Below are 27779 nucleotides of genomic sequence, written 5' to 3' on the forward strand. Positions count from 1 at the left end.
GCACACCTTCCGACCGCTGGCTGGTGACAAATTACACAGTCATGAACCCACACTGCTCTTGGTGTTATACATGGAAAAACCACCTTGGCAGTAGGAAAAATACGCATCACTGCGGACAGCAACCTCATCAGTAGACGGATCAATCGTCCGCACGACATGTAACCCAAATGTGGATTTCCATAGTCCACCACGACACAGTCGTGTCGGATGCCACATATCTGCAAATGCGAACCATCCCCCCCCAAAACTGCAGTCACCCTGATAGGCACAGAAAGCGTCCACTCCTTCCAACCCAACATTACCAGCAACACCTGTGCAGATGGCGCACAAAGGTATCACTGAAGATAAGCACTGTGCGTCTCTCCATCTCGACCACCCTCACGACACAGCAGTGTGACGAAATGGTATCGCCCATTCCTATGAACCACGCCCTAAACTCCTAATTGCCGATTTCTCACAATTCCATTTCCACCCTGCTCATAATGGGAGGCTGTGCATGTGGGCTTTCCCCATCTACAGTGAGAGCCACAGCCCAGTAAAGCTCTGACAATACTTCTTCCCTTTGCACAGTCACTTTCTGAAGCACTCCCAAAATTGGGTGCAGTCACATCTCAAAACACGCATGCACCAATCGTATAGAAAACCTCTGCAGTGCACTGTCATTTCTATACACCACTCCTTGTTCACCGTTAAACTCTCAGTACACATTCCGTTTGATTACAAAGCCCCTCCACCAGAAATTTCTGCTAAACAAGGCACTACTGCAGCATCCACACACACCCTTACACGCCCCCAGCACAGCTTTAGGTATGCAAACAACATTGCAATCTTTTTAACACCCACAACACTACACATCCAAGCAAGCGACCATGTGGGCACCTGACATTATGCAGAAACGTTTCATACGTAGCAGCAGTTCTACCCATCTGTTCCAAGACATAAAACACACATACACGAAAACATGTCACACTTAGCAGAAGCCACAAACATTGCGCAGCCTACACCACCCCTACGCACTAACATTCACACGCTATTGTGTTTCTGCCAACCTATGCACACCACCTTCAAAACATTGGGCCTACTTCAATAAATCTGTACACAGCAGAGTAAACAACCACATACAAGTTGCCATTCAACATACCCACTTCCATTCCATACTCACATTACATACGCACTGCACCCTTCGGCCACACTACCGAACTTCTCACTGCACCATCTCCTGCCGCACACCAAATACTGTAGCATGTTCCATCTATCACCACAACCATAGAATGCACAATACACGCTTTGCAACTCACTTGTGCTGCCGTAGCACGTCGAAAATGTGCTGCACACGCATTCTCCAAACATCACTTTTTGGGAAGTACATTTCAGTGTTTCGCAAAAAATGTACAGGTACGATTTCCACTGAACATACAAAAGCACGCTTTCTGGGCCAAGCCCCTGGCGCAAACTTTTCCCCCCAGTCTATGGGGGGGAAAAAATTAATTTGGGACCCCCTCCTGTAACTCAAACCCCCCCCCACCCCACGAAACCTCGCCCAACTTCACCAAAAAATTCAGAGCCGCATTTTCTGACGTCCAGAGGGAGCAAAGTTATAAGCTGCCAAAAAAGTGCTCTTCTTATGAGTTTAGCACCTTAACCATAACATACATATATAAACACACATACATACATACATATACACAACATGTGCAATACCAACTTTTAAACATTCAAATAAATTAGGAAACTGTACAGCATATTAATATGTTGATCTCTGTGGCACCATGTAGAGGTATGCCCATCACCACAGTCCATTAATTCCCCCACACCAACTCAAAATCACATTACAATGTGCAGAGAAAAGCATGGAAAATATTACCATCTCACATAGAGGACCAGAGAAAAATTAAGTGTCTGGGGTTTGGTTTTAGAAGGGGCCCAAGGGGTGGGTGCAGAGGAGTAAATGGAGTTGGGTGAAATGCTAGGGGCAGGGAAAGAATTTCAAGTTATTTGAAAGTGATGGGCGCACCATGTACGAATCTCTTTACATTGCCCTTCCCTTATTCACCAAACTGAAAAAACGATTGGCACATTGTCCCTAATCTGTGACACCATCCCACTGTAGTGACAGTATAGTGAATGGAATATAAATGTATCTGTTGTGAGAAACAGCCCTTTGTAGCTGCATCTCAAATCTATTGCTTAAGAACAGTATGTGGCACGCCCATCTCCCTTTCAAATTACTTGAATTATTTCCCTGCCTCAAGCGTCTCCCCCCACCCCCACTCCCTGTACTCCTCTGCACCCACCCCTTGGGCTCCTAAAAACCAAACCCCAGACACTCTTTGCACAAACACTTGGCTAGTCTGACACAGAAAAACAATGCTTTAAGGTGAAGTGCTGACCTTTTGAGCTGGAGCGAATGACTCGTAATGCTATATCATATGAGTTTATAGCAAGAACGTAATCTGCTTGCTGATAGTAAAAGTTTCCTCTCTCCCGTTTCCGATTGGCCAGTTCGATCTTGTCCTTCCCAATAAGCGTCTCTAGATCCGGGCCTTCCTGTACATCCAATAACTCGACTTCAAGGTGAAGAGCCGCATCCGGTGGAACGAGGGGACTGCTACTCAAGCACAGGGAGAAGCAAAACCAGAGTCAGCGAAAAGTTAAGACGAAAAGAAACCAACAGTGAATAACGGTGCCAACAACAGCTCGGCGGACATTTCCCAAAACATGAAAAAATGCATATTAGCCATAATCCTTCAAATGGCACACACCCTCAACTTAAAGCACTTCACGAAGGATGTTCACACAGTGTACGGGTATACACATTTTACTGTGGGTGCTGGTGCATAAAGTGGTTGCCGTTGCTTCAAAGTTTCGTGGAGGAAGCTCAAAAGTACCCCAAGTATGCTCTAAATAAATGTCCTTTGTCATTCAAAGGAAACTGCACGAATATTGTGATCACTGAAAATCTTTTAGGGGGATCCTGCATTAGGTAGCACATATGCCACATTGACAATGGCTTGGATTAGGGCCTTTTCAGAGAATCACTTAGCGAAAACTGGCATACACATATCTACTGCGTGCTGTCTAATTTCACATCGAAATCCAGAGGGGCAAGGGCTGAGGCAGACATTAATGATCACCTTGACGATTTCCTTTGCGCACTACGGTCGATTTTTGCTACATCATTTTTATTTTCCACAACGTAGCCAAATGTAGACAAAGAGAGACATATGGAGAAATAAAGGTAAGATAAAGGACAAAATACAGATGGAGGCAGTGGTAGTGAGAAAGTGAGGGAAACATGAAAATAAACCCATTAAAGAGTCTGCAAGCCTTCATATCATATGCCCCGTAACAAAAAAACAATATTCAAATAAAACAGGAGGAGGCTGGGGGAGGTGCACAATACCCAAACCACAGTACACTGACAGTGGAGTACTATCAGTAGCCATTTGTGATTAAGAGGTAAAATGTCTTATCTGCCCATCATGCTTTGATTTTACGAATTCAAGATTGTATATGTTTTTTTTTTTTTTTTTATTTTTCATTCAGTTTTTACAAACTTTTTGAAAACTTTTTTTTAAACACTTACTTCTTACACAAGAACAAAACACTTTTTTAAAATATACCAATTGCATCTAAAAGCAACAGAGAACATTACGACTGGAAGACAATTTTTCCCTTGGCTTGTCGCGCCTAAACTTTAGTGTATCTCTGCTGAGGCGATTTTTCTAGTTCTCTTTTAGTTCTATGCTCTTCGTGCCTTCCATTTTCGCAACTGTGTGAATGAAATTGATGACATTCTTGATCCCCCTGATCATTCGTTTGTGATTGTCTTATCCTCATCGTATGGAGAAGTCTCCTCTAACCGAATTTGCATTTGGTCGAGGAATCGCCTCATTGCGATCAGTAGGGATTTGCTTTCGCCGATGTGGAGGTGCGTCCACCATTCTTCCAGACCATACGACAAGACTCGACATCTCTCTTTCTTTAAGCATTTTTCTCGTTGAACTTTGAAGCATTTTTCTCGTTGAACTTTGATTATACTTTAATTGACTATCGTAAATTATGTAACTTTCGGGTTGCTAACCATGGTACTTTTATAATGTACATTTTCTTAATTCAGAAATACTTGTAGCATTCAGGATTTAATATAAAGTATGGCACACAAAACGAATTCATTAGAGTAAAATGGCCATTACCTTCCATGTACCCCATATGCATATTTTGCATCAGACACAATTAAGGATCTTTCGCCCAACTGCATCAGTTGCACGCACAGGTCAAGCGCCTAAAGGGGAAACAGCAAGGACGTTCATTAGAGAGGCACCAACATTGCCAAAAGCTAACCACCACCATTCGATCATCATACTGCCTCGTATTAGCACCACAGGCTACGTTCAAGAGAAAGACACACCCAGAAACTTTGTAGCAATTGATCAGTTTCCATGCAAGGGACGTCACAGAGGGACAAGAACCCCGTGAACATGTCAACACTTTGCACAGATTTAGACTGAAAGGATCTGGTCCATATTGAGCCTAGCTAGACCAAGGATCATCCCCTGACATGAAAAGAAATAGGCAGGACGAAGTGTCTTGCTGTTGTAGCTGACCATCTGACTCTTTGCTCTGAGGTCATGGATCATACCCAGCTTGAATTGTCTCCAACAAGGATTAGGTCTACAAAGCAGTGAGCTGGAGGCGTAACTCTGCAGTCTTACTGGCTAGGGTGGCCTGTAGCCTTTACTGGATCATGAGGCCACGGGTTTGTACTGAATGGGAAGGCCTGTGGTCTGAAATGCAGACCAATGGCATGAAACCTGCAATGGATATTGTACTAAAGGGGAAGTCTGTCGCCTTCACAGGATGAGGAACCCAGTTGTCTGAAGCAAACATGAAAAATCTACACAAAACATTGCCATGTGAGAGACATTTGGATTAATCAATGCAAGTTACATGCTGCAATGAAAATGTATTGGAGCACTACATTCACAACATTTGGCACAAAAAGACAGTAAACATGCCAACTAAGTAGCCACGTCCACCACGAGAAGTATTCATGTATAACCAGCGGAGTGTCGCACCCCCAGGAACTATCCATCCCATTCTGACCTGTAGGACATCACCATCTCCCAAGGTGAAAGTTAGACTTGGTTGTTCCTCCACCAATGTGCCATCGTCTAGCAGCACCTTGAGCTGTACTGTAACATCCTGGCCACTCCTGGGCCTGCTGTCCACCCCTTTTCCAGGCGTCAGGATCTTTTTCTTTAACAATCCACTTCCTGCAGACAGAAGCAATGTAGCATTAAGAGCCAACAGACAGGGATATCAAGCAACTACCCATGAAATCATGCTCACCATCTTTATGCTGGGCACAGTGTCGGATACTAGACAAATTAAAAGAAAACATTTAAAGTGAAAATACTATAATCCTGACCATGTCCCTACTAGAATAATTGCACACCTCTGTATCAGGGATACAACACGAAATTGTGCCTGGAGGAAACGTACAACTTAGGACTCATTAGTTGTTTAGTGTCCGAATGAATCTAGGAAACACTTTGAACTGGGTAGAACAAGTTGAGTGGTTTATTTTCACTCGTATATCATTTTCATTTTTATTTACTTGTTTATAATCGCGTTAGCAATTTTTACAAGACTCTTGACTTTGTTGGGAGCTAAGAGATTTGCAGACAAAAGGCGAGAAGACAAACTGCAGAAGACGAAACAGAAAAAAGAAAAAAACAGAAGGGACAGAAGAGGGAGCAGGAGAAGATTAGGAGATGGCAAAAGGAAAGGGAGAAGAAGACAAGGACGATAGAAGAGCGCAAGGCAGGTAGAAAGCAGGAAGCAGCAAAACACGAGGAGAAAAGGTCTAGTAATACAGCCGCTAGGGTTAGAGGAAAGTGCTCCATATCGGGAGTCAAGAGAGTACGTTAATTGCATTTTAAAGTTCGAAATTCAAAAGTCTGAGGCGACGGTTGGATTCATTTCGCCAGACCCTCCTTTTATCAGTTTAGAGTCCTTTACCAACTACTATCATCCGGTCAGGTCTTCTGCTTGGAATGTAGACCGAGCTTCAGTTTGTGCATTTATTTTTTGGAAGGCGGCTTCCAGAATTTTTGCTGTAGGTAGTGTCCAGGCAGTCTTTTCCCCTGACATCAGCCTGTTCCACCAAATGGCTTCTCCTTGAAGAACCACAAAAACAGTGCACAGGCTGTTTAGGTAAGTAGCCCGTACTTCTCTTAGCTCCGAACACTGCATCAGCAGATGTCTTACTGTTTCAGGTTTATTTATTTTGCCACATAATCTGCATTCTTTGGTGGCCGTTTTTAGTCTGATTGCCTGAATTTCGCGTGTCGGGAGGAGACTTAAGCGTGCTCTCGTATAGGTTGTCCTTAGTTGTTTATCCGGGAACTTTGTGCAATACGGCAACAGCTTGTTGAGACTATTGAAGGTCGGTGGCAGATGTTTTGTGAGTTTGTTGCCTTGTGCTTTTTCAAGGGTGTTAATCCAATCTTGGGCTTCCAATTTGGATTTTACTCTTACTGGGTTCATTTGCAAATCCTCTGTGCACGCCACCTCCACCAGTTTCTCTCTTAGCTTTTCCACCCACCTATTTAAGGTGGTCAATTTATGGTTTGATATTTCAGTTCTGATGATCTTGTAGGTCAGCAGGGACTCCGGTAGTGAGGTGTTTCTGAAGAGTTGCATTGCACCCAATGTTTCAAATTGTTCTAGGGAAAGCAGGCCTAGTTCTCGTCTGATGAGGTCCACTGAGACTGAATTTGGTAGACCTAATAGGGATTTCCAAAGATACCCTTCCAGTTTTCGCCATATGGTGTTCGACATATTCAAAGTTGCACCCATCCCATAGATGAGGGTCGGGACTACTTTCCCTTTATAGAATTGAATGACTGGTATGGCTGAGAAATCCCCGTATTTTCTATCCAGGGTCTTCATTTGGGCTGCTAGGTTTTTTTTGCTCCCCCCCCCCCAAAGAGTGTTGCTTGCATTGTTTCTTCCTTGCTTGATGCGTCTATGAAAACTCCTAGATATTTATAGGAGGGGACCACCTCGATGTTTACCTTGTCCAGAAACCATTTGTTATTTGTCTTTATTTTCATAGAGCTTTTTCCTATTATCTCAATCTTTGTTTTTTTCTTGTTTATTTGAAGATTTATTTGGTCCATATACGCCACCAAGTTGTTTAGTTGGCGCTGGAGCCCTATCTGTGTCTGATCTAGTAGAATGAGATCGTCTGCATATAGTAGCCGTGAGATGTTCACATTTCCCAACTTAGGCGGAGAGGATCTTACTGAAAGTTCGACTTCCTTATAGTCTCCTAAGTAAGCGATAAGCAGGGCTGGGGCTAAGGGGCAGCCCTGCTTCACTCCGCGATTTGAGGGAATTTCGCGCGATAGCATGCCTTGGATGTTGAGGCGCACTCTTAGTCTGGTGTTCTCGTGTAGAGCCATCACTGGGTCAAGTAGCACTTTTGGGCATTTCCATTTTTCCAGTTTTGTCCATAGTCTTTGCCTGTCCACTCTGTCGAACGCCTGCGACAGGTCTATGAAAGCCATAAACACTGGAGGCGCACCTTGTTTTACCTTCACTTTTAAAAGGTTTAGCATGCAGATATTCACTGTAGTGCTTCCGTTTTTGAGGAAGCCCATTTGGAATGGGTCGTTGGCAGGAGATGTTTTGGCCCAGGTGCGAAAGTGGCCTAGGAGTAGGGTTGCGAACATTTTTCCTATTATGTCAAGGAGTGCTATCGGCCGATAGTTGCCCGGTTCTTCCCTGTCGCCTTGTTTGAAAATCGGTATGATCACCTCTTCTGTCCAGGATGGAGGGATGGCTTTTGTTTCTCTACAGTGTTCGAAGAGAGTACTGATGAAGTCTGACCATTCCTCCATGTTTTGTTTGATATCTATGTTACTGAAGCCATCCGGGCCTCGTGCCCTTGATTTTTTTAATCTTGTTATTGCCGAGCTTATCTCTTGTTTGTCAGATAGATCGATCCATGGGCGACCTTTAGTTCTTTGTGATGCACTACCCTTGATGTCGGGGCTTTGAAGAGGTCTTCGCTCACTGCATTGGTTGTTCGGATGTCTATTGCTTTATTGGGCGTTTTGATGAGTGCCCAAAATTCGCTGGTTTTCTTGGCACTAGCGCCCTAAGCATTTCCTCCGCATCCTTCTGGTACTGAGCATATCTGTGTCCTAAGATCCAGGATTTATATATCCTTATTTCGGATTGCAGGTTTCTCCATGCCATTGGGGTGTTGACTTTCTTGGCTTGTTTTTAGTTTTTCTAAAAGCTCTTTTCCTTTCCACTACTTCTTTGTCATACGCATGGATGTTTTTGGTTATCGCATGGTTTCCCCCCTTCATTTTCTTTCTGTGATGTAGCAGAAAGGGTAAGTAGTCCGGCCATGCTGTTTTTGTTTCCAGCGAGCGGGCTCCTCTTTTGTAGCCAACCGTGATGTTTACAATATCAGATGCAGTCAGGCACAGGCGAGTGAGCTGGTTGTTCACCTCTATCGAGTGTTTGTACATTTAGGTCAAAGGGCGTATTGATGACCATGCAATTGTTACCAGGTTGTGGTCGCTCTCTGTGGTTCTGACTACCGCATAGTCTTCTATGTAGTGTAGCATACTCTCGGAAGTAAAGAAGTAATCAAGGGTAGCTTTCGATTCTCCTCTCTCCCAGGTAGGTATCGTCCCCCCCCCATGCTCCCGATGATGCGACATTATGTAGATTTCTTGATTTCATTAGAGAGATCCATCTTGCTCCTCTTTCTTCAGCTTGTGGACGAACGTTCTTCACCTCAATGTTGTCTGTGTTAAGGTTACAATTAGAGTTTAAATCTCCACAAATGATTATGTGTGTTTGGGGATCTTCTACTGAGATGTTATCAACCACCTTTTCTAGTTTTTTGCAAAACTCTGTACTTGATGTTCTCTGCGGATTCAAGTATACAGTTATAATTGCTAGATTTTCTGGTTCTGTTCGCCTTGTTCCACTCTGTTTTTGGCTCCAAGTTGTTAAGACCGCAAGAATACCATATGATTCCGTTATTTTCTTTGTGATTTCGATTCTTGATCCCCATTCGAACGGCCATTAATAGGCCTGCAGATGGTCGGCCAACGATGCCTTTTGTTGCCGCGGAGAAAGCTATGTCAAAGCAGTCCAGTGCTGGTTTCGCCATTAGTCATGTTTCCTGGAGACAAAGTATGTCAAATGCTCCAAGGTCTTGGTTGTCTGGATTCATTAAATGATGGTGTCCTCTCATATTCCATGAGGCCATTGTCAGGGCATTCTTTGTCGTCGTTTGGCGAGAGTCAGATGGAGGAGGTAGTTTTCCCGGCGCTGCTCCTGATGGTTGCCATTTGTCAGATTTAGTGTTTAGGGCTGCTTTCAACCATTTCCACAGGCTCTTTGGTTTTCTTGAGTCTTCCCTTTCTAGGCCAATCTCTCCTCTTTCTTGGACGTTTTCATGCTTCTTTTGTTGATCGTTTTTATTGCAGTGTGTGGCTGGTCTCTGATGGTCATCATCTGCTTCTGAAACAAATCTGTGGTTATGGTATTGCTCGCTCTTCCAGACCGGAGCCTCCTTTCTTACGACCGTGGAGTAGATCTCTCTTCTCCTGCTTCGCTCCCGTCTGGCCTCTCTGTTATTGTACCTCCTGTATCTGTGGTTTCCCTCTATGTTTTCCGGTCTTACTTCATGTCTTTTCCGATTTTCAAGGGCTTGAGTTTTCGACGTGGTGGCGTTTGCAGTCAACACTCTCCTTGCTTCTCCCACCCCTTGTATATAGTTTTTTTCCTGTGCGATTTCTTTCAATGTAAAGCCTACCTTTTTTAGTTCTTTATATGGCTCGTTTGTGAGACTCTTTAATGCCTTGCCTTTAATGTGGAGGTACGCTTTTGCTTTCATGTCACTGTGATACGGTTCAATCAGGATGAAATCGTCTGTATTTAGGTATTGCAAAGATTCGGTTTTGTTCAGCGTTTTAAAGACTGTTTTCCTATTAAGGATGATGTAGTCACTTTTACATGATGATTGTTCTAATTTGAACACTGACTTCTTCCGATTGGGTTTCTTGTGTAGTGGGTCTCTCTCGCCTCGGAGTCCTTCTTGTTCTTTCCTCTGAGATTCTTCGTGTTCTTTGTTTTTTTGGGGTTGGCGCCCATCTATTTTCATTTCTTGGATTCATTTCTCGTTTTTCTTGAGTGTTTTCCAGGTGGACCTGCTCCATTTGATTTTCTCTTTGCTGTTCGGACAGTATTTGTCCCCTCTGTTTGGGCGTCTTGTTTTCACTGGGGGTTACCGCCTCTGTCGGGTCTCTCTTTGGGTGGTCTTCTTGGACCATGGGCTCAATGTCTTTCTTGCACTGTGTCCTTTTCTGTCTCTGCATCGGGATAGTCTGAAAGGTCCATTAATATACTTATCGGTAGAAATTCTTCCACCGTTCTTGGTGACTTTTCTATTTGAGTGGCCACTTTTTGCATTTTTATTTTTCTCTGATCATCTCGATTTGGGCTCTTGGTCAAATCAATGTTGATCTTTTCTTTGCTGCCCTCTGATGGAGTTTTGTTCTTTGCCGTTTCCGTTTGTCTTGCCAGCTGTAGGCCTATTTTTTCCCTTTGATTGATCCTAGGTATTGATTTTTGAACGGATCTCTGGTTTTGCCTTTACATGAGTGAGTCTTCTGGTTTTATGGGCTGTTTGTGCTTCTTGAAAATCCGTTCCGTGTCACCCTTCTCCTTCGTTGGCCATGTCCGAGTTGATCTTTCCGTTGTCTTTTTTTTGGTCTTATTCCTCTGCGTGTCCTCCTTGAGTTCTGCCTCCATATGTTCCCATTTCGTCTCCCACCACCGTTTTTCATTTTTGGCTTCTACCGCCGTTAGGTAACCTTCAATGAACTCAAATTTTGATAATAGTTTCCCTAGAATAGTTGTATTGTCTTTTGTTGCTTCGTTTATTGTTTCATAAAGTTTCCTAAACAGGGCAAGGGCGATCGTAATTGCTGCCATAACTTGTCATATCTGGTTTTATGTTGGGTGATTTTTTTCTGTGTATCCGTCGAAATATCGCTGTATTATCTGTGCTTCCCCGGCGTTTGTTCTCGATAGTACGATTGCAGGTAAGATTGTGCAGACATTTCACAATAACAAAAGGGTACCCGGGGGGGGGGGGTATTGACAATAGTCGATGGTCCCCATAGTTCCCAGTATTGCTTGTTATTGGCAATGTTTTTTCCGCAGTTTGAAGTGAGCAATTTTTGCCCCTGTTTGAATGATGGAGATGGAATTTTGTCCAGGACTGCTCACTGATTTTCCCTGCTGCCCCCGGTGTTTGAAGGTGAACCCTCGCCTGTCCCTCCTGTGGCTTTTCGTGCCCCTGAGTTTATTTCTTTTCTGTGGGGTCTGATGTTTCCTGTTGTAGCAGGCTGCAGTTTTGCAGTGGTTTTGTCTCGGAAGTGGGTTTTTTCACTGGCTGAAATGCCGCTTTTAAACATGGGAACGTCGTACCTTGAGTCTTCTTGTCTGAGTACTGGCTGTCCTTCTGGTCCATTGGAGGGAGACTAGCATTTTCTTCTCTTGGTAAGGTATTGGGATCACATGCCTTTAGGTCCCGAGTTGGTTCTATAGGCCTCTGTGGTCCCTTTTCCGTTTCTCTGTTGGTGTGGATTTTTGGGTCATCAGTTGTTCTTGCTTCATTTACTGGCAGGATCCCAACCACCACTTCCAACATTTCTGCATCTGATAGTTCTGTATTTGAATTGAGTTTCCGTTTGTGCTGTGGCGTCTTAAAGAAGTTCAGCAAAGCGTTTGAGATTAGAGGGTTTGGTAATGTATCTGTTCGGTTTTCCACCTTCTTTTTTGGCAATTTTTTGATTTTCTTTTGGTCTTTTGCTCCAAAACTTGTGTCCGTACATCTGCTGCTGGCCGGAACATTTCGGTTTGCTTTCGCTTTTCTTTTCACTTTTGGCACCTTTTCTTTTTGTCATTTACTGTAGGTTTTTTTATTGACTTTGCGCCAGACACCTTTATGGTGTCTGGCTGTGTGCCCCCCTCAAAACCTGTCGGGCCACTGTGATCCTTGACCGCACTGGACTTTGTAGCTAGGGCAGCATGGTCCTCTGTGATCGCCAGTTCAGATAAGGAGATTTCTTCCCTATTAGCGGAACGTTGTGATAAGTCAATGGTAACTTGTGTGGCTTTATCCTTTGTTGTCTTATTTATTGCTTCATATAGGTTTTGCGCCTCTGTTCGAGTATGGGGATGAATTTGGGCTGTTATCAGCAATGTCACTTTCCCCTCCTTCCCTGTTTCACCATCCGGGGGTGGATGCTGCTCGGGATCTTTTGTCTGAGCCCCTCCTCCTCGCACCTCACCCTCGGGGGGGGGGGGTTTCACTATCCACCGCACTCATACTTTGCGAATTTGTTAATTGTTTATCCGCCGTATCTAAAAGTGCCGTCTCTGGTGTGTTCTTGTTTGTGGCCGGGCTTGTCTCATGCGGATCGCGTGTGTTGGCTGGGCAGACCGGAGAAAGGGCCAGCCCCGACTGCCCTCCGGCAGTATCGGCTGGCAAACCTCTCGCCGAAGCAGGACTCCGGCCTCCATCCCCGCCGTACACTACCGCCCCCGCATATACTGCTGACAGCATAGTTTTGCCCATAGACGCTGCCACTGCCATTTCCTGTGCACTACTGGTGGCGGCCTTTGGCATTTTCTTTGATTTATTTGGGCGTTCCGAGAGAAAGTCAGGGAGAAAGTCAAAAAGGGACTCAGTAGCACGTGTGGGAGTGGCTGTGGCGGCTGTGTTCTTACCTCGTTGTAATGGAGGTGATTTTCTGTCTGAAAGAAAATGGTGCTTCGAGTTGCTTCTAAGGCATCTTGCAGGCTCCAGCTCTGTCGAGTCACCCACGTCCAGAATTTCTGCTACCGTTGGCGCTGCCTTGTGGCTCTTCTCCGGGAATTAATGTCCACAGTGTCCGTGCCACTGACCCTCTCCATGACTGCAGACTGCTCGACTCTGCTGACTCCGCTGTAGCTCCACGGTCCGCTCTGCGGAAAAGGCTATGTTTTAAGGTGGGCCTGTCCCCCAGGAAACTAAACGAAAGGCAGACTCTGCAGACTGCTCGACTCTGCTGCCTCCGTTTTATAATTTTCTTTATACCTTATTTTGTAATATTTAGAAATATAAACATATTCGTTAGTTCATTGACATCCGTTTTTTTTGAAGATGCATTTTGAAATGGCAAACTATTGACATCATGTGCACAGAGGAAGAGTGTCCCAACATGTCCCCGTGTTTGGAGCAGGGAGGTAGGATAGTTGTGCAAGACAGGGCGTTTCAGGTGCAATGACTAATAGCAGTCTAAAAGAAAAAGATTTGGTCTAAGTAGACATAAATCAACAACCAGGGTCGCCGCTGACAAATGAAACAACAATTTGGAAGCACATATATATTAGATGCACTTCAATTGAGCGGGTCAGCGAAGTCAGTGGATCGCTTTCCTCAGGACCAAAATTGTCCCCCGCTGGTAATGGACACAAAGATAAAGCGGTGCCTTTCCTTGGCAACGTTTCCCAATACAGTTCGTATTTCTTGGTTTGAGGGTTAATTCCAAAGGCTGGTGTTGCTTTTCAGTAAAAGAGAAAAAACAAATCCATCTATCTATATACATTCATACTTCCAAATTTGGCAGTGGCAAGTCCTCCTTCATGATGAAAATAGTTTTGGCTAACATATTAAAAATAAAAAAAATCTCCAAATTTGAGGGCTTTCTAGTCGGACAGAAACATGTTTCGCGCCGATTAATTTCAGCACTCCAAAGTGTCCATTAAAAAAAAGAAGAAAATACAGAATATCTCTATGTTGAAGGAGTCTGTCAAGGGTTCTTATTCAGTTAATAGTTGAGGTGTGTAATATTTTAACAAAGTTACTCACCATAGTGACTACCTTACTCCTAGTCCATAGTCCCCTTTGCTCCATACTTGTGGGAAGTTCCATCCTTCGCTACTGGACTGGAGCTTTTTTTTTTATTTTTACAAAAGCATAATAAATTAGATTTTTGTTCTTTTATTTTTACTCTGGGACCGCATGTGGCCATAACCCCACCCTACTGAGCTCTGCCCCACACATCTCCCTGCAGTACTTTTCTTTCGCCAGGTCCGAGACCATTTAAGCAATAATAAGAGGATACTTTTTAGAGGGGATGGCGGGCGTATGGAGAAAAGGGGACTGTGGACTAGGATTAAGGTAGTCACTGGAGTGAGTAACTTTGTTATACTCCGATGTCCTGTCCCCTTTCCTCCATACTTGTGCAAGATTCCCAAGCACACACCAAGTTTGGGTGGATGGAAACAACCCCTTTACTGGAATAAGTTCTTAAGAACAGTCTGGCCAAATTGGGCATCAGCCCTGGAGCTCAGGTCCAAGCAGTAATGTTTACAAAAAGCTGATGGGGAAGCCCAGGTAGCCGCCTTGGCAATGGTTTCTCAAGCAACATACTTTTCTAAGGTAACAGCAGCCACTTTGCCACGTGCAAGAGGAGATTGGATGCCTTTCGGAGGTTGAAGGCCCTGGATACTACAGGCTTCTGAAATACAGGAGGCAATCCATCGGGAGATAGTCGCCTTGGAAGCCGGTTTCCCTTTCGGGTCTCCGAATGTGACAGAGTTGTGAGGAGGCCCCGAGTTCATTCGTTCTATCGAGGTAAAACATCAGGGCCGCGTGACGTCCAAGTTGCATAAAACTCTCAGCATCCGATGCTGGGTTAGGAAAAAAGACAGGCAAGGGGATTGATCGGGTCAAATGAAAAGAAAAACAAATATTCGGTAACCACCTTAGGCAGCACCACCAATGTCACTACGATCAGAAAGGAGACCTTCCAAGAAAGGTATTTATGATCGATAGTTGCCATGGTTTAAAATGGTTTATGACATAACGCGGTGAGGACCACATTCAAATCCCATTTGGGATGAGGGGTGCGCACCAGCGGGATGAGATGAAGAAGACCCGCAAAATGCCTTCTAATGGCCGGATTAGTCAATAAGGAACAGCCATCTCTGGACAGGTAGCCCGCAATGATCAGTAAGTCCAGCAAGATAAGACATGAATGCCCGAAGCTGCAAGGTGAGACACAAATGACAAAACCCAGCGTGCCTAGGGTCAAGCTGTTTAGCTAAGTACCAGTGGCAAAAACGGAGCCATTTGCTCCTATATTGAGCCCACAGATTTGTTTTGGCTGCTTGGATAACACGCATATTGTCCTCGGACAAATTAAATTGTGCTAAAGATCTGAATTCAGGTACCAGGCTGCCAAGCTGAACGATTGTGGGGAGGGGTGCCACATCTGGTGATCGCACTGGTGAAGAAGGTCGGGAATCAACGGCAACCTAATCCGAGGAAGAATCGACAGAGGTTGAAATTCTGTGAACCAGAATCTGGCGGTTCCATGTAATAATGTTGCCACAAAAATATCGCCGAAAAATTGTCGTTTTTTGTGGCGACATTATTGCATGGAACATTTTTTTTTTCCCCCTATCGCCACATATATGGTCACCCAAATAATATCGCCACAACATTTTCCCACCAATATTATTTACGGCGACCATATATGTGGCGATATTAATACCTGATACCAATCTGGCTTGCCACCAAGGAGCTATGAAGAGGAGAGTGCAATTCGATGAGCTCCTGAGTTTGCAGTGTGACCGATGAATTAGAAGCAGTGGAAGAAAAGCATAAGCCTTCATGTTGTGCCACGGAATCTTGAGAGCGTCTCCCAGAGGACGCCAGGAGGCAGTCTCTAGATGCGTACAGAGGAAGTTTCCTGTTCGAGAAAGTCGCAAAGAGGTCTACTTCTGGAGTGCCCCATTGGTGGAAAATGTTGGACAGAACATCGCTGTTCAAATCCCATTCGGAATTGGCCGCAGTGTGACGGCTGAGTGAATCTGCTGTTACATTGATGTGACCAGGGATGTGTACAGCCAGGAGACAAATGTTGTGCTGGATGGCCCAGTCCCAAAATTTCTATGGCTAGGTCCACAAGGAGAGGTGGCTTGGTGGTACCCTGCTTGTTGATGTAAAACATCGCCACAGCGTTGTCCTTGCGGACACGGACTACCTTGTCCGCAATAGATGGCTGAAAAGCTTTGAGCGCCAGTAAAACAGCCAGGAGGTCCAGATAATTGATATGAAACTGCCTGTCATGAAGTGTCCAAAGTTCAAATATTTCGAGGTGACACAGCGTCGCACCCCACCCCAGAAGGTAACCGTCACTTGTGGGCAGGGCTCCTGGAAGGAGGCCCCACTGGAAGGTTGTCGGTCGAACACCACCATTGTAGAGCCGAACGTCATGCAGGATGGAACTGGGATTATCTTGGAATTGGGATCCGAAGCCTGAGACCAAGCGCTCCGAAGAGCCAGCTGAATACGTCTCATCTTGAGACGTGCAAGAGGAAGGGCTAGCACGCAAGAAGCCATGAGGCCCAGAAGTCTCTGGAACCACCAAGCCGTCATGTGTGAAGACTGGAGGAAGAGCTGACACGTGGCTGATAGGTCCGCAATCATGTCCGCCGTTAGGAACACCTTGATACTGACCATATTCCAATAGAAACCCAGGAAAATCAGGTCTTGAGAGACGATCATGAAAGATTTCTGACAGTTCACTGACAGCGCAAGGTGCAACAGGAGCTGGAGGAGGGACTGGAGATTGATCAATGCCATCTGTGGCCAAGGACTGCGCACGAGCCAGTCTAAATGTGGGTATACATGAACACGCTGCAGCCTTAGGAAAGCTGCTATGACCGACATCTTCGTAAAGACACGCATTGCTGAGCTGAGACCAAAATGGAGCAGACGGAACTGGAAGTGTGCCTGTCCTAGAAAGAACCACAGATATTTCCCATGTAGGCTCCATATCATTATGTGCATGTATGCGCCCTGAAGGTCCACTAGACTGAGCCAGACACCCTTCCGAAGAGAGGACTTTATTTGGCAAGCCGTGGTAATCTTGAATTTCCCTTGGGGAAGGGAAAGATTGAACTGGGAAAGATCGAGTATAGTGTGCAGGCCTGTTACGCTCACGTGGCTCCCACAGGGGCGTTGGTCGGACCCGGACAGCTGCAGTCTCCACCCACGTGATGCGTAGTGCAGCGATGACTGACTGGATCTGCCCTCCTAATCTTTTCTGCTTAACCCGTAGAAATATTCTCCTGCAAGTGGAGAGATGGATTTAGCCACTTGTGGATTCAAGTGATGGCACCCCCACACTCCTCCCGAACTAATCACCTCCGAAATGCCCTCACAGCAATCTCACCTTATATTCTTGAAAGATGAGCTCTCCATCCTGCATGGATTTGTAGGGGTGCGTCGATTCCAGTTACTTCACTGGTTTGAAGGCTTGGGAGAGTTCCGGAGAGTATTGACTCAGAGGTTCCTGGTGAGGACCAGTAAGTATTAAGTTCATAGAGTTCAATATGTCCGATGTTCACTCTTGTTCCCCCCCCTTCCTTTGTCTTGCAGCTGGCTCGTGAAAAGATGCTTTTGTGGCAGCTGGCGGCGCTCAGGTAAGTCTGTATTACCTGGCGCTGTCCGGTAAATGTTGCACGAGGAAAACGTGTTGTTTTGTCTCTCTTTACAGATGCAGCACGTGAAAATAAGGAGAGTCACAAAAGGATACCTCCGGTGGTAAATCAGGTAAGTCTATGGTGGTAAAAATTAAATTTTTTGGTTCACTTGGCTCACCTTGTGGTTTTCTTTTGTCTCCTAGGTGCCGAAGTTCGGCGAAGAAATGATGGAGGCAGCGCCGACCCGAAGGTTGCTGTGAAGACTGGTGAGTATGGCGCGGCGCTGCAGCGCGTGCAGAAATGATGTTCTTTACAGGTCCGGAGACAAGATGGATCCAGAATCAGGTGTGGAATAGAAATAAGTTTGTTTTCTAACCTTGTCCCTTTCTTTCCTCTTTGTTTTAGGAGCTCCGGATTCGAGGCGGGCGTGGCAGAAGACTGGATGCAGGCTGCGCTGCTGGATGAAGAATAACGCGAAGCGTGTGTTGCTGGTCGGGTGTGGTTTAAATAGCCTCAAAAGTAGTCCCAGGTAAGAAGTCCCTAGAACCACACCAGAGTAAAAAATAGACCCTGTAGAAAAATAGTCCCTTTCAGGCTTCATGTTGGATTGGAGTCATTTGCAGCATGGTCTGCCTGAGGTAAGTAATGACTGAGCTTGGCGCCTTAGGGGCCAGGACTAAAGCCAGATAGCCCCTAACCGGGGCTGCTGAGGTTTTGCTAAATGTCTAGATGCCTGCTCCCGGGATGATGGGCTTGGTCCGGATGCCTGGGGGTAGGCATCGTGACAAGGCCAGCCTGGTTGGGTTTGGGCACTGTGGACGGGAGTAGAAGACCTCCCCTTGCTCCCTAAGGGGGAACAGGCTCCATCGCTCTGAGGTCTAGAAGAACAAGTTACTTTCTTACCTGGTAACGTTCTTTCAATGGGATGGTCCGACGACGTATTCCACATCTATGACAGGTAATGTCCACAGCTGTGCTGCTTTGGAAAATCTTTGGCGTCTGCGTCGATGACGTCGATGCGCCGTCCCAGAGGACCTCCTCCGACGGCACCCGATGTGATAAGTAGAACGCACGACGCCCATAGCCTCAGTTTTTTCCCCAGAACGTGTGCCACCAGTTTTCTGCCAGTCAGACACACAAGGCCTTGCGGAACGCAAGCTGCAATCGCAAAAGAAATTCTGCAGCGGGGAAGGCAGGGAGGGAGCGATATGGAATACGTCGTCGGACCATCCCATCGAAAGAACGTTACTAGGCAAGAAAGTAACTTGTACTTCGAGGGGATTGGGTCCTCTGACGTATTCTATATCTACGACAGACTCCAAAAGCCGTACCAAGCAAGGAGGTGGGAAAGAATTTAGAATACAAATTTAGCATGCCCAATCAAATTGCGGAATAAAGAACTGCCTTGCCAAAGGCCAGATCTTGCCCTCTGATGGAATCAAGGGAATAGTGACGTACATAAGTATGTACTGAAGCCCAGGTGGCTGCATCCCAGATGTGACGAATTGGGACTCCCCTCTGCAGGGCAGTAGACGCAGCCACCGGAGGGTCCTTACCCGCCAAGCGGTAACACTCAGAGATAGCTAAAATAATCCAACGAGACAAAGTCTGTTTTGTCACAGCTTGTCCCAAACGCTTTCCAGCGTAACCAATGAAAAGTTGATCGTCCACTCTGACCCGGGACATGCGCGAGATATAGAAGCTCAACGCTCTCCTAGGATCAAGCCTATGGAGCCTCTCTCCTCTTCCTTACCAGGATGTGGAGGAGGATAGAACGCCGGAAGAACAACCTACTGGCTCAAATGAAATTCCGAAACCATCTTCGGAAGAAAAGAAGGACGAACTCTAAGGACAACCCTGTCCTTGTGAAACACAGTGAAGGGTGGCTTAACTGAAAGTTCCTGTAACTCACCCTGCGAGCAGAAGTAACCGCAACCAAAAACAGTTTTAAGAGTCAACAGTCTCAAAGGGCAAGAATGTAAAGGCTCAAACGGAGCACCCATAAGAAACTTAAGAACAAGGTTCAAATCCCAACCTGGCACCAAAAAAGGTGACGGAGGGAACACATTAATGAGCCCTTTCAAAAACTGCGAAATTAAAGGAATCTTAAAATAGGAACACTCTTCAGACGAGCGCTTAAATATGGACAGCGCCGCCAGGTAACCTTTAATGGTCCCCACTTGCAAGCCCCTGTGGGCCAAAGAAAACAAAAAAGACAAAACCATGGGAATGTTGCATTCAAAAGGATCCACATTCTGAACTCTGCACCAATCGCAGAACTTTCTCCAACTGCAACGGTACAGAGACTTTGTTGCCGGCTGCCTGGCCGAAAGCAACACCTCCACCACGTCTTCAGGGAGGTCCCAATACTTATACCTCAACCTTTCAGAAGCCAAGCGTGAAGATTGAGGGATCTGAACTCTGGATGGAGAACCTGACCCCCCTCCAGTGAGAGCAGATCGTCTCGGTAGGGAAGACAACGTGGAGGGCAGATGGACAAGTTTAGAAAGTCTGGGTACCACGTCCTCCGGGCCCACGCTGGAGCAATGAGGATCATCCGCGAACCGAACCTCCGTAACCTCTGCAACACTTGCGGGATGACGGGGACTGGAGGAAACGCGTACAGCAGTGGGAATGTCCACTCCACCACGAACGGAGGAAATTCCCACGAGCAAAACCTTTCGCACTTCCGGTTGACACTGGAGGCGAAGAGATCCACTTGAGGGGTCCCCCAAAGGGCGAAAATCTCCAGGAGAATCTCCTGAGCCAGCTCCCACTCGTGAGAGATCGTGCTCTGCCTGCTTAGAGCGTCCGCCGTCTCGTTGTCGTCTCCGGCCAGATGAACTGCCGAGATCGAAACTTCCTGCTGGATGGCCCAGAACTCGAGCTGCATCGCGCCTCCCTGCACAGCGGAAGTGACCCTGCCCCCCCCTTTTTTTGTTGAGGTAGTGCATGGCCACTGTGTTGTCCGTCAGAATCAGGACACTCTTCCCGCGCACAGTCGGCAGAAAAGCCTTCAGGGCTAGCCTGACGGCCCTCAGCTCCAACAGATTGATATGGAGCCTGGACTCCGGCGGAGACCAACGACCGCTGACTGTCAGCTCGTTAGCATGAGCTCCCCGTCCCATGAGGGATGCGTCCATCACAATCGTCACCTCCGGCCAGGGCAGCCAAAATGGGGCACCCTTCATCAGATTGCCCTTGACGGCCCACCACAGAAGGTCCCGGGCTACCGAGGATGGCACCTGAACAGGGTCCGACAGCCTGCCGGAGGACTTGGACCACTGGAGCTTGAGCGCCCACTGCAAAGATCTCATCCGCAGACGAGCCTCTGGCACCAGAAGAATGCAGGATGCCATGAGGCCGAGCAGTCTCAAGAACTCGGACGCTGGGAGAGTCTGGTCAAACTGAAACTAGTGCACCATCTGCTGAATGTGAAGATTCCTCACCTGAGGAGGAAAACACTGCCCCAGGGACGTGTCGAGCACTGCTCCGATGTACTGGAGCCGCTGCGTTGGTGTCAAATGGGACTTCTTTAAATTGAGGGAGAAGCCCAGCCTGTGAAGGGAGTGGCAGGTGACAGACAGATGATCCAGGACTTGCTCAGGAGAGCGTTCCCTGATCAACCAATTGTCCAGGTAGGGGTAGACGTGAATCCCCCCCCTTTCCCGAGATGCGCTGCCACCACCACCATGAGCTTGGTGAAAACCCTTGGGGCGGAGGTCAATCCGAACGGCAGTACCCAAAACTGAAAGTGCGAGTCGCCAACCGCGAACCTCAGGTACTTCTTGTGCTTGGGATGGATCGACACATGGAAGTAAGCATCCTTGAGGTCGAGAGACACCAACCAGTCCTGAAGTTGAAGGGCCTGGAGGACTTGAGAAACAGTCACCATCTTGAACTTGTCCTTCCTGAGGAGTTTGTTCAAACCGCGCAAGTCCATGATGGGTCTCAATCCCCCCCCATCTTTCTTTGAAATAAAAAAATAAGGGGAATACCATCCCTTGTTCCTCTCCGCTACAGGCACCAGTTCTATGGCGCCTTTCTCCAGCAGGGCTTGAATTTCCTGCGCAAGGAGCGGATCCGGACTCTTCAAAGAGAGGTTCCCTGGTGGATTGTCGTGAGGCCTCTGCCGAAAAGGAAGACAGTAGCCGTGGGTTATGATCTCCAGAACCCACACACTCGAAGTAATGGCTTGCCACTCTACAAGATGCTGCGCCAGCCTTCCCCCAACCGGCGAACCATGGGACCTGGCCTCATGACTGAGTGGTAGCGGCTGCAGCGTTGCCTGAGGGCAAAGAGGCAACTGCCCGAGCGGCCTTGGCACCTCGAGTACCTTTGTTTCCACCTCTGGCACTCTTACGATGGCCTCTGACTGCTAGCTCCCCTCGCTTTACTGAAGGACGAGTAATAGCGAAAGGAACCTCCCCTCCATTGCTGTCCCCTAGGACGAAAAGGCGGAGGTTGGCGAACTGCAGCGCCCAACGACTTCGCTGCAGCTTTGGAGGTCTGCAACCTCTCAAGGCTCTCGTCAGCCTTGCTGCCAAAAAGGTGTTCACCATCAAAGGGCATGTTGAGGAGGCGGGACTGCACATCAGACTTCCTCAACCACGCAAATCTGCGCATTGTTGTCCCTATCCGGAGGGATGTTAGGATACGCCTGCTTTGCCGGGGCCGTAGCCGCCTGCACCACCAAACTCTCCGGGGTGGGGTGCCTAGACAAGTAGCAGGGGTCGCTACTGGCTGGATGGTATTTTCGCAACAAAGACTTGCCCACTGCCAGGACTCTCCGGAGCAGTCCAAGCCGCCGCCACCCTTCTCTGCAAAGCCATATGAAAAGGCAAAACTGGGTCAGTGGGTGGACCAAGATCAAGGCAGTCCATGAGATCATCCTGAACAAACTCCCCTGGGGGAGCTGAGCAACCCAAGTACTCAGTAACCCGAGACATAAGGCGCCGATATGACCAATCGGCATGAGTGCCAGGCTCCGGCTGACAAAACTCCACCTCCGGAGAGGTGTCCAGTCCACTGGCATCATGCAGTGACTGCCTCAGGTCATCAAACGGACTATGGCCCGAGATATGCTCATCCGGAACCGGAACCAGGCCACCATCAGAGCCTTCATCACCCTCTGAAATGTACTCCAGGCGGGGAGAGGAAGACCTCTGCGGACCAAGGCAGTGCCGGACCTTAGCCATAGCCTTTCTAGGGGCAAACCCTGTGCCACGGGGCCCCTCCGACACCAGGCCTCGAAAGGCGTCGAGGGCCCGCGAGCCGTGCCGTCCACCCGAGCCCGAAGGCGTATGGGCGGTGTCTCTCGACCGGTGCTGACCGACCCCACTTGGAGGCGCAGACGGACCGGTGCCCTGCAATTCCAGAATCGCTAGCATCTGCTTCCCGAAGGAAGCCCATTCCTCCAGGGTCGCTTGCATGGAGGGATAAGCGACCTGCCGACGGGCGGAGTCCTCGGAAGAGGACGGGAAAGGCGACCTATGCCGGCGCTTCCTGGACTGCCTAGAAGAGGCGGAGGAGTGGCGAGACCGACTCCTGGAAGGAGACCCACCGGACTTCCGACGACGAAGCGGAGAGTCACCCCTCGAGTCATCGGTCGAAAGCCCAGCAGACCACGACTTCCGGGGCTTAGACCCCCGACCTACCGACAGTTTCTTCTTGCGTTCTCACAAGGCCTTCGCAGTGAGCGACTGGCAGTCGACACAGTCGTCCGTATCGTGGGCCTCCCCGGGGCACCAGAGGCAGGCGTCCTGCGAATCCGTGACCGACATCTTGGACCCACAGTCCCTGCAGTTCTTGAAGCCCGCACGCGGGGTCGAAGAAGAAAGACATCGCCACGGACAGGTCTTCACAACAAAACGAACAGGTTCAACGAACCAACAATAGAAAACAGCAAACTCCAACAAGTCGAGGCGTACCAAGATTCACGAAGCGAACACGTACGTGGAAAAAACGGAACTGAGGCTATGGGTGTCGTGCGTCCTACTTATCACATCTGGTGACGTCGGCCGTCGGAGGAGGTCCTCGGGGACAGCGCATCGACGTCATCGACGCAGGACGTAGACGCCAAAGATTTTCGGAAGCAGCACAGCTGTGGACATTACCTGTCATAGATATGGAATACGTCGGAGGACCTAATCCCTTCGAAGTTTCTGTACCTTGGCTCTGAGGGAGGGCGACCCGATCTGCTGGAAGGGAGGGTTGAAGGGTGGGGGAGGGGCAAGTGAAAGCCTGCCCGCGCAATGGTTAAAACTCACCTGTCTTCGGTGATGGTCTGCCACGCCGCCAGGTGAGACGTGATTCGTCCTCCCACCGGAGTCTTGTGCGGCTGCCAAAAAATATAATTTTGAGGATTTGTCGGCAGGCAGACTACCTGTCCCTGGAGAGGAGGCAGATGGCTGAGAGAAGAACTGACCACCTTGCCGCTGTTTTTGCCAGGGACCAACCAGAGCTTCAGTTCGGCACGCACTCCCTGAATCCAGAGAAGGACAGAGTTTGAGACCCTAACCTCTGTGTATAAGGGGCCTTAGCTGGAGCTTTCGCCAGGACCGATAAAGATTTGGCAGTTTGAGTACTCGCTTTAGTCTTTGCGAGTTCCTCATCTGTAGAAGAATGGAACAATTCCTTGCCATCAAAAGGAAGGGCCAGCACTTTGTCCTGCACTTCCTTTGAGAACTTTGTCGCATGGAGCCATGCCTGGCAGGAGTTTCAACCCCGACCATAAGGCCTCAAGCAGAGGCATCTACATGGTGTGTTGTAGCTTCCAGTAAATCCTGTGCCAACACATGTCCGACAATCCGGCTTTAAAGTCGCCCAACCTATCCACAGGAATACACTCCTGGAAATCAGCTAGCTCATTCCACAGCCTCAGATTGGCTGCTGCCAGGAAGAGCTCTGTGTTAGCTTGACGAAGTTGGAGCACCAAATTGGTAAAAGACTCTTACCGAAGGCGTCCAGGAGCTTATCCTCTTTGGAAAGGATTTGGGCCGCTGCCGTAGAGGATGCTGAGGCCACCCTGGACTGGAGGGTGGCTGCTGCCACCACCGTTGACTAAGGGAGTGGACAAGCCGGTAGGCTATCTCTTCCGAGGCATGAAGCTTGTAGCGAGCGTCAATCCTCTTGTTGACATGCAGCCCGGTGTGGGGTTTATCCCAAACCTTACGGGCCTCAGCTAAGATGTCCTACTGGAGGAAAAGGCTGGTGCGCTCCTGAGGTGACAGAGTAAAGGCTCCAGAAAGCACCCCTTCCTGTGGAGTGGGGGTCTCAGGTACTGGAATATCAAGCAGGGCCATCATGTCCAGGACCCGTTCATGGAATGCTCTTACAAAGCGGGGCTGCTCAACGCTGTCCTGATCCGCTTGAGGCTCATCCAGAGAAGCAGGAACAGAAGACTGGTCCACTGTGCGTAGCACCTCGGGTTTTAAAGTGCTATCCCGCGCAGCCGGCGTCTTCTCTTGTAACGCTCACCTGATTCCCACGGAGGCGCTGGTCTTGGCAGGAAGGTGTCTGCGACTCGAAAAATGATGTGCAGGACTTGATTGGCTTCTGGGGTCGAACCTCTTCTCACTGTGTGTCGAACTCGAATGGTGAGGTTTCTGCAGGTGAAAGAATATGGGGGTTAAGGGTCTGGGTTGTTGAATGTCCCTCTCTCTCCCTCTCTTCCTAGCTTCTCCGTAGAGCCCCCAGGTCAACGTGCTCACCTTAGATAGGTGAATGCTGGACTCTCCATCTGCGTCTGGTGCAGGGTGCCGTTGCCAGTTCCTTCACTGGTGAAACATGGGCCTCTTGAACTCAGAGGATCGTTACCGTCGTTAACTGCACGAGCGGTGAGTTTCCGGACACCTTTTTAGTCTTTATAGTCTTTGGGTGCGTGGCACGTTAATATTGAGCAGGACTCTGTATAATGCTTTTCCCTTTTTGTCTTGCAGGACTCTGGAGATGGAAGATCGAGTGAAGCGCCTGGAAATGAGTAAGTAAATGCAAGCGCTCAAACTGTCTTTTTCCCTTGCTGCTTAGTTCGTGCTGAAGAGACGCCAGAGTATTTGCAGGCGTTCTATTGTGACGAGCGCGATGGGCATAAGTAAATACCTGTCTAATGTCTCTTCTTTTGTTTTCACAGGCGGAGGTGCAGCATGAAGAAATGGCTGCAGCCGATGGATCAGGTGAGTAAGCACTGCGTGTAAAGGTTGCCTTGCTAACCTGTTGTTTCTTGTCTTTGCAGGTGCTGTTGTTGACTGGATACAGGAATGGTAAGTATAATTCTTGCAGGTTCAGGATCGAAAGAAGAAAGGCTGGAACAGACTCGGTGAGCGTTCTGCTGCAGATGCAGAATAACGCGAAGCACGTTTCATCTATCGGGTGTGGTTTAAATAGCCTTGGAGTGATGAGGCGTCTTCCTCCATGGCCCCGCCTAGGTAAGAAAAGAGTTCCAGTTCCAGAAGAGTTCCAGTGCTGTATCCAGGGAGTGGAGCTTGCCCCACCCAGGTAAGAAGGTAGTTCCTGTTCACAGAGGACTTCTAAGTGGCTGGTAAATAAGCAGCATGGTCTGCTGCAGGTAAGTCCACCCAAGCACTTTCACACCAATGATGAGCCCGGCGCTTCCAGTGCCGGGACCGATGACTTTGATGAGCCTGGTGCCACCGGCACCAGGACAAGGTCCAAAAGGTCCCAGTGGGGACCGGCTGGTGCCTAAGATAACGGTTAGGGGCCTGCTTCCAAGGATGTTGGGCTGTTCCTGACTCCTTGGAAGCAGTGATCATGACATCTCTATGGGAGAAAGCAGAGGCAGAGGAGGGAGTGATGGAGGAGGACCGACCGGAAGAGGTGGAGGAATTGCATAGGGCCAGCCGGGCCAGGAGGTTCAGGATACAGTTCCCTGATGCTAGTGTGTCCAGCCCTGACAGCGCAGAGAAAAGGACTGAAGGGCGATGCGTGGGGTGGAGCTCAGGAGGGTGGGGTTACGGCCACATAAAAATAAAAGGACAAAAATCAAATTTGGTATGCTTTTTTTTACAAAAGTGCTCCAGTCCCGTTCCAAAGGACGGAATGTCCCACAAGTATGGAGGAAAGGGGACGGGATGTAGGAGGAAACATAATACATAAATATCAGAGTTGTGATTTCATTGTTAAGGTTACATGTAATGCTACACTTGACAATACTTTCCCATACAACTTTTGGCAATCTTCAGCAAATGTGTGCCCAATCAGATCATGCATGCCAAATTTGTTGAGAATGGAGATCGCCATAAACTTATTTTGTGATCACAATCTCTTGAAATTGTCCGCTTTGATTTCTAAGATGTTTAGCACACTTGTCCTGTGTCCCTTGAAGTCACCCACGATTTCAACATTTTTAAAATAGAAGTCAAACTAGATATATGAACTTGTAACAAGAGAAATGTATAAATATTTTTGACAAGCACAGTGGAGTCATACATAAGACAACAGTCACTGCACCCTATGCTGTTCCATGAAATATGGACTTCAACACAGGCAACATATACGCATAGTACGCTTTATTACAAACTATAAACATCAGAAGTATGCATCCTACATCCACAGTGTACATCACATCACGAAAACAATGCACGTTGCATACCAGCCTTCAACAACATTCCACAGAAAAAAGATAAGATATACAGTTTAGACTTTGCAATATTGTATCATATATACAAGAAACTCGAAATACAGAAAATGTTTTCTAGAAAGAAATAGGATTACAGCATTTGATCAGTTTAAACCATCCACAACAAAATAATGTACCTCAGTTTTCCAAATGTTGGGATGTGGAATGATAGAGATACTAACATTTTGCCAACGTGCCGACTGAAATAACCAAGATATTGATCTATTCAATGATTATAAAATATATAGAGTGCGACAGCAAGGCAAGAAGAGACTAACCAAGTGGTGCCATGATTGCGGATATAAACTTACTTCAAAAAGAAAAAGAAACTGTCCGTAACTCTAATGGATTTCCTTACCTAAACTAAAGACACCCGGTTGCTCGTCAGGAAGTCTGTAAATCCAAATCAAAAGGCACCACCCAGACAAAAAGGCTTCTACACAAGCCCTGTCACTACAACAAACAATAATAAAGTTCTGGTTCTTGGAAGTCAACATCGAATCAAACTACAAACCAGAACTATCACAGTAATACCATCTCCATCAGGCATTCCATA

At 47.5% G+C, this 27779-nt stretch overlaps 1 protein-coding gene across 4 annotated transcripts in view; it reads right to left on the minus strand.

The window, feature by feature from the left end:
• FKBP8 (FKBP prolyl isomerase 8) overlaps positions 1–27779 on the minus strand; it is a 1109098-nt gene that overhangs the window by 670021 nt on the left and 411298 nt on the right. For all 4 annotated transcript variants that reach the window (XM_069649288.1, XM_069649286.1, XM_069649287.1 and 1 more), the window contains 3 exons: positions 5107–5276; positions 4197–4285; positions 2391–2608 (listed from right to left, as the gene is read on the minus strand). In XM_069649288.1, coding sequence (XP_069505389.1) covers positions 2391–2608; positions 4197–4285; positions 5107–5276 — 477 coding nt within the window. The remainder of the gene's footprint in view (positions 1–2390; positions 2609–4196; positions 4286–5106; positions 5277–27779) is intronic.

This window comes from Ambystoma mexicanum, chromosome 1p, assembly GCF_040938575.1.
Source record: "Ambystoma mexicanum isolate Mex_15411 chromosome 1p, UKY_AmexF1_1, whole genome shotgun sequence".
In the NCBI taxonomy this organism is placed as follows: domain Eukaryota; kingdom Metazoa; phylum Chordata; class Amphibia; order Caudata; family Ambystomatidae; genus Ambystoma; species Ambystoma mexicanum.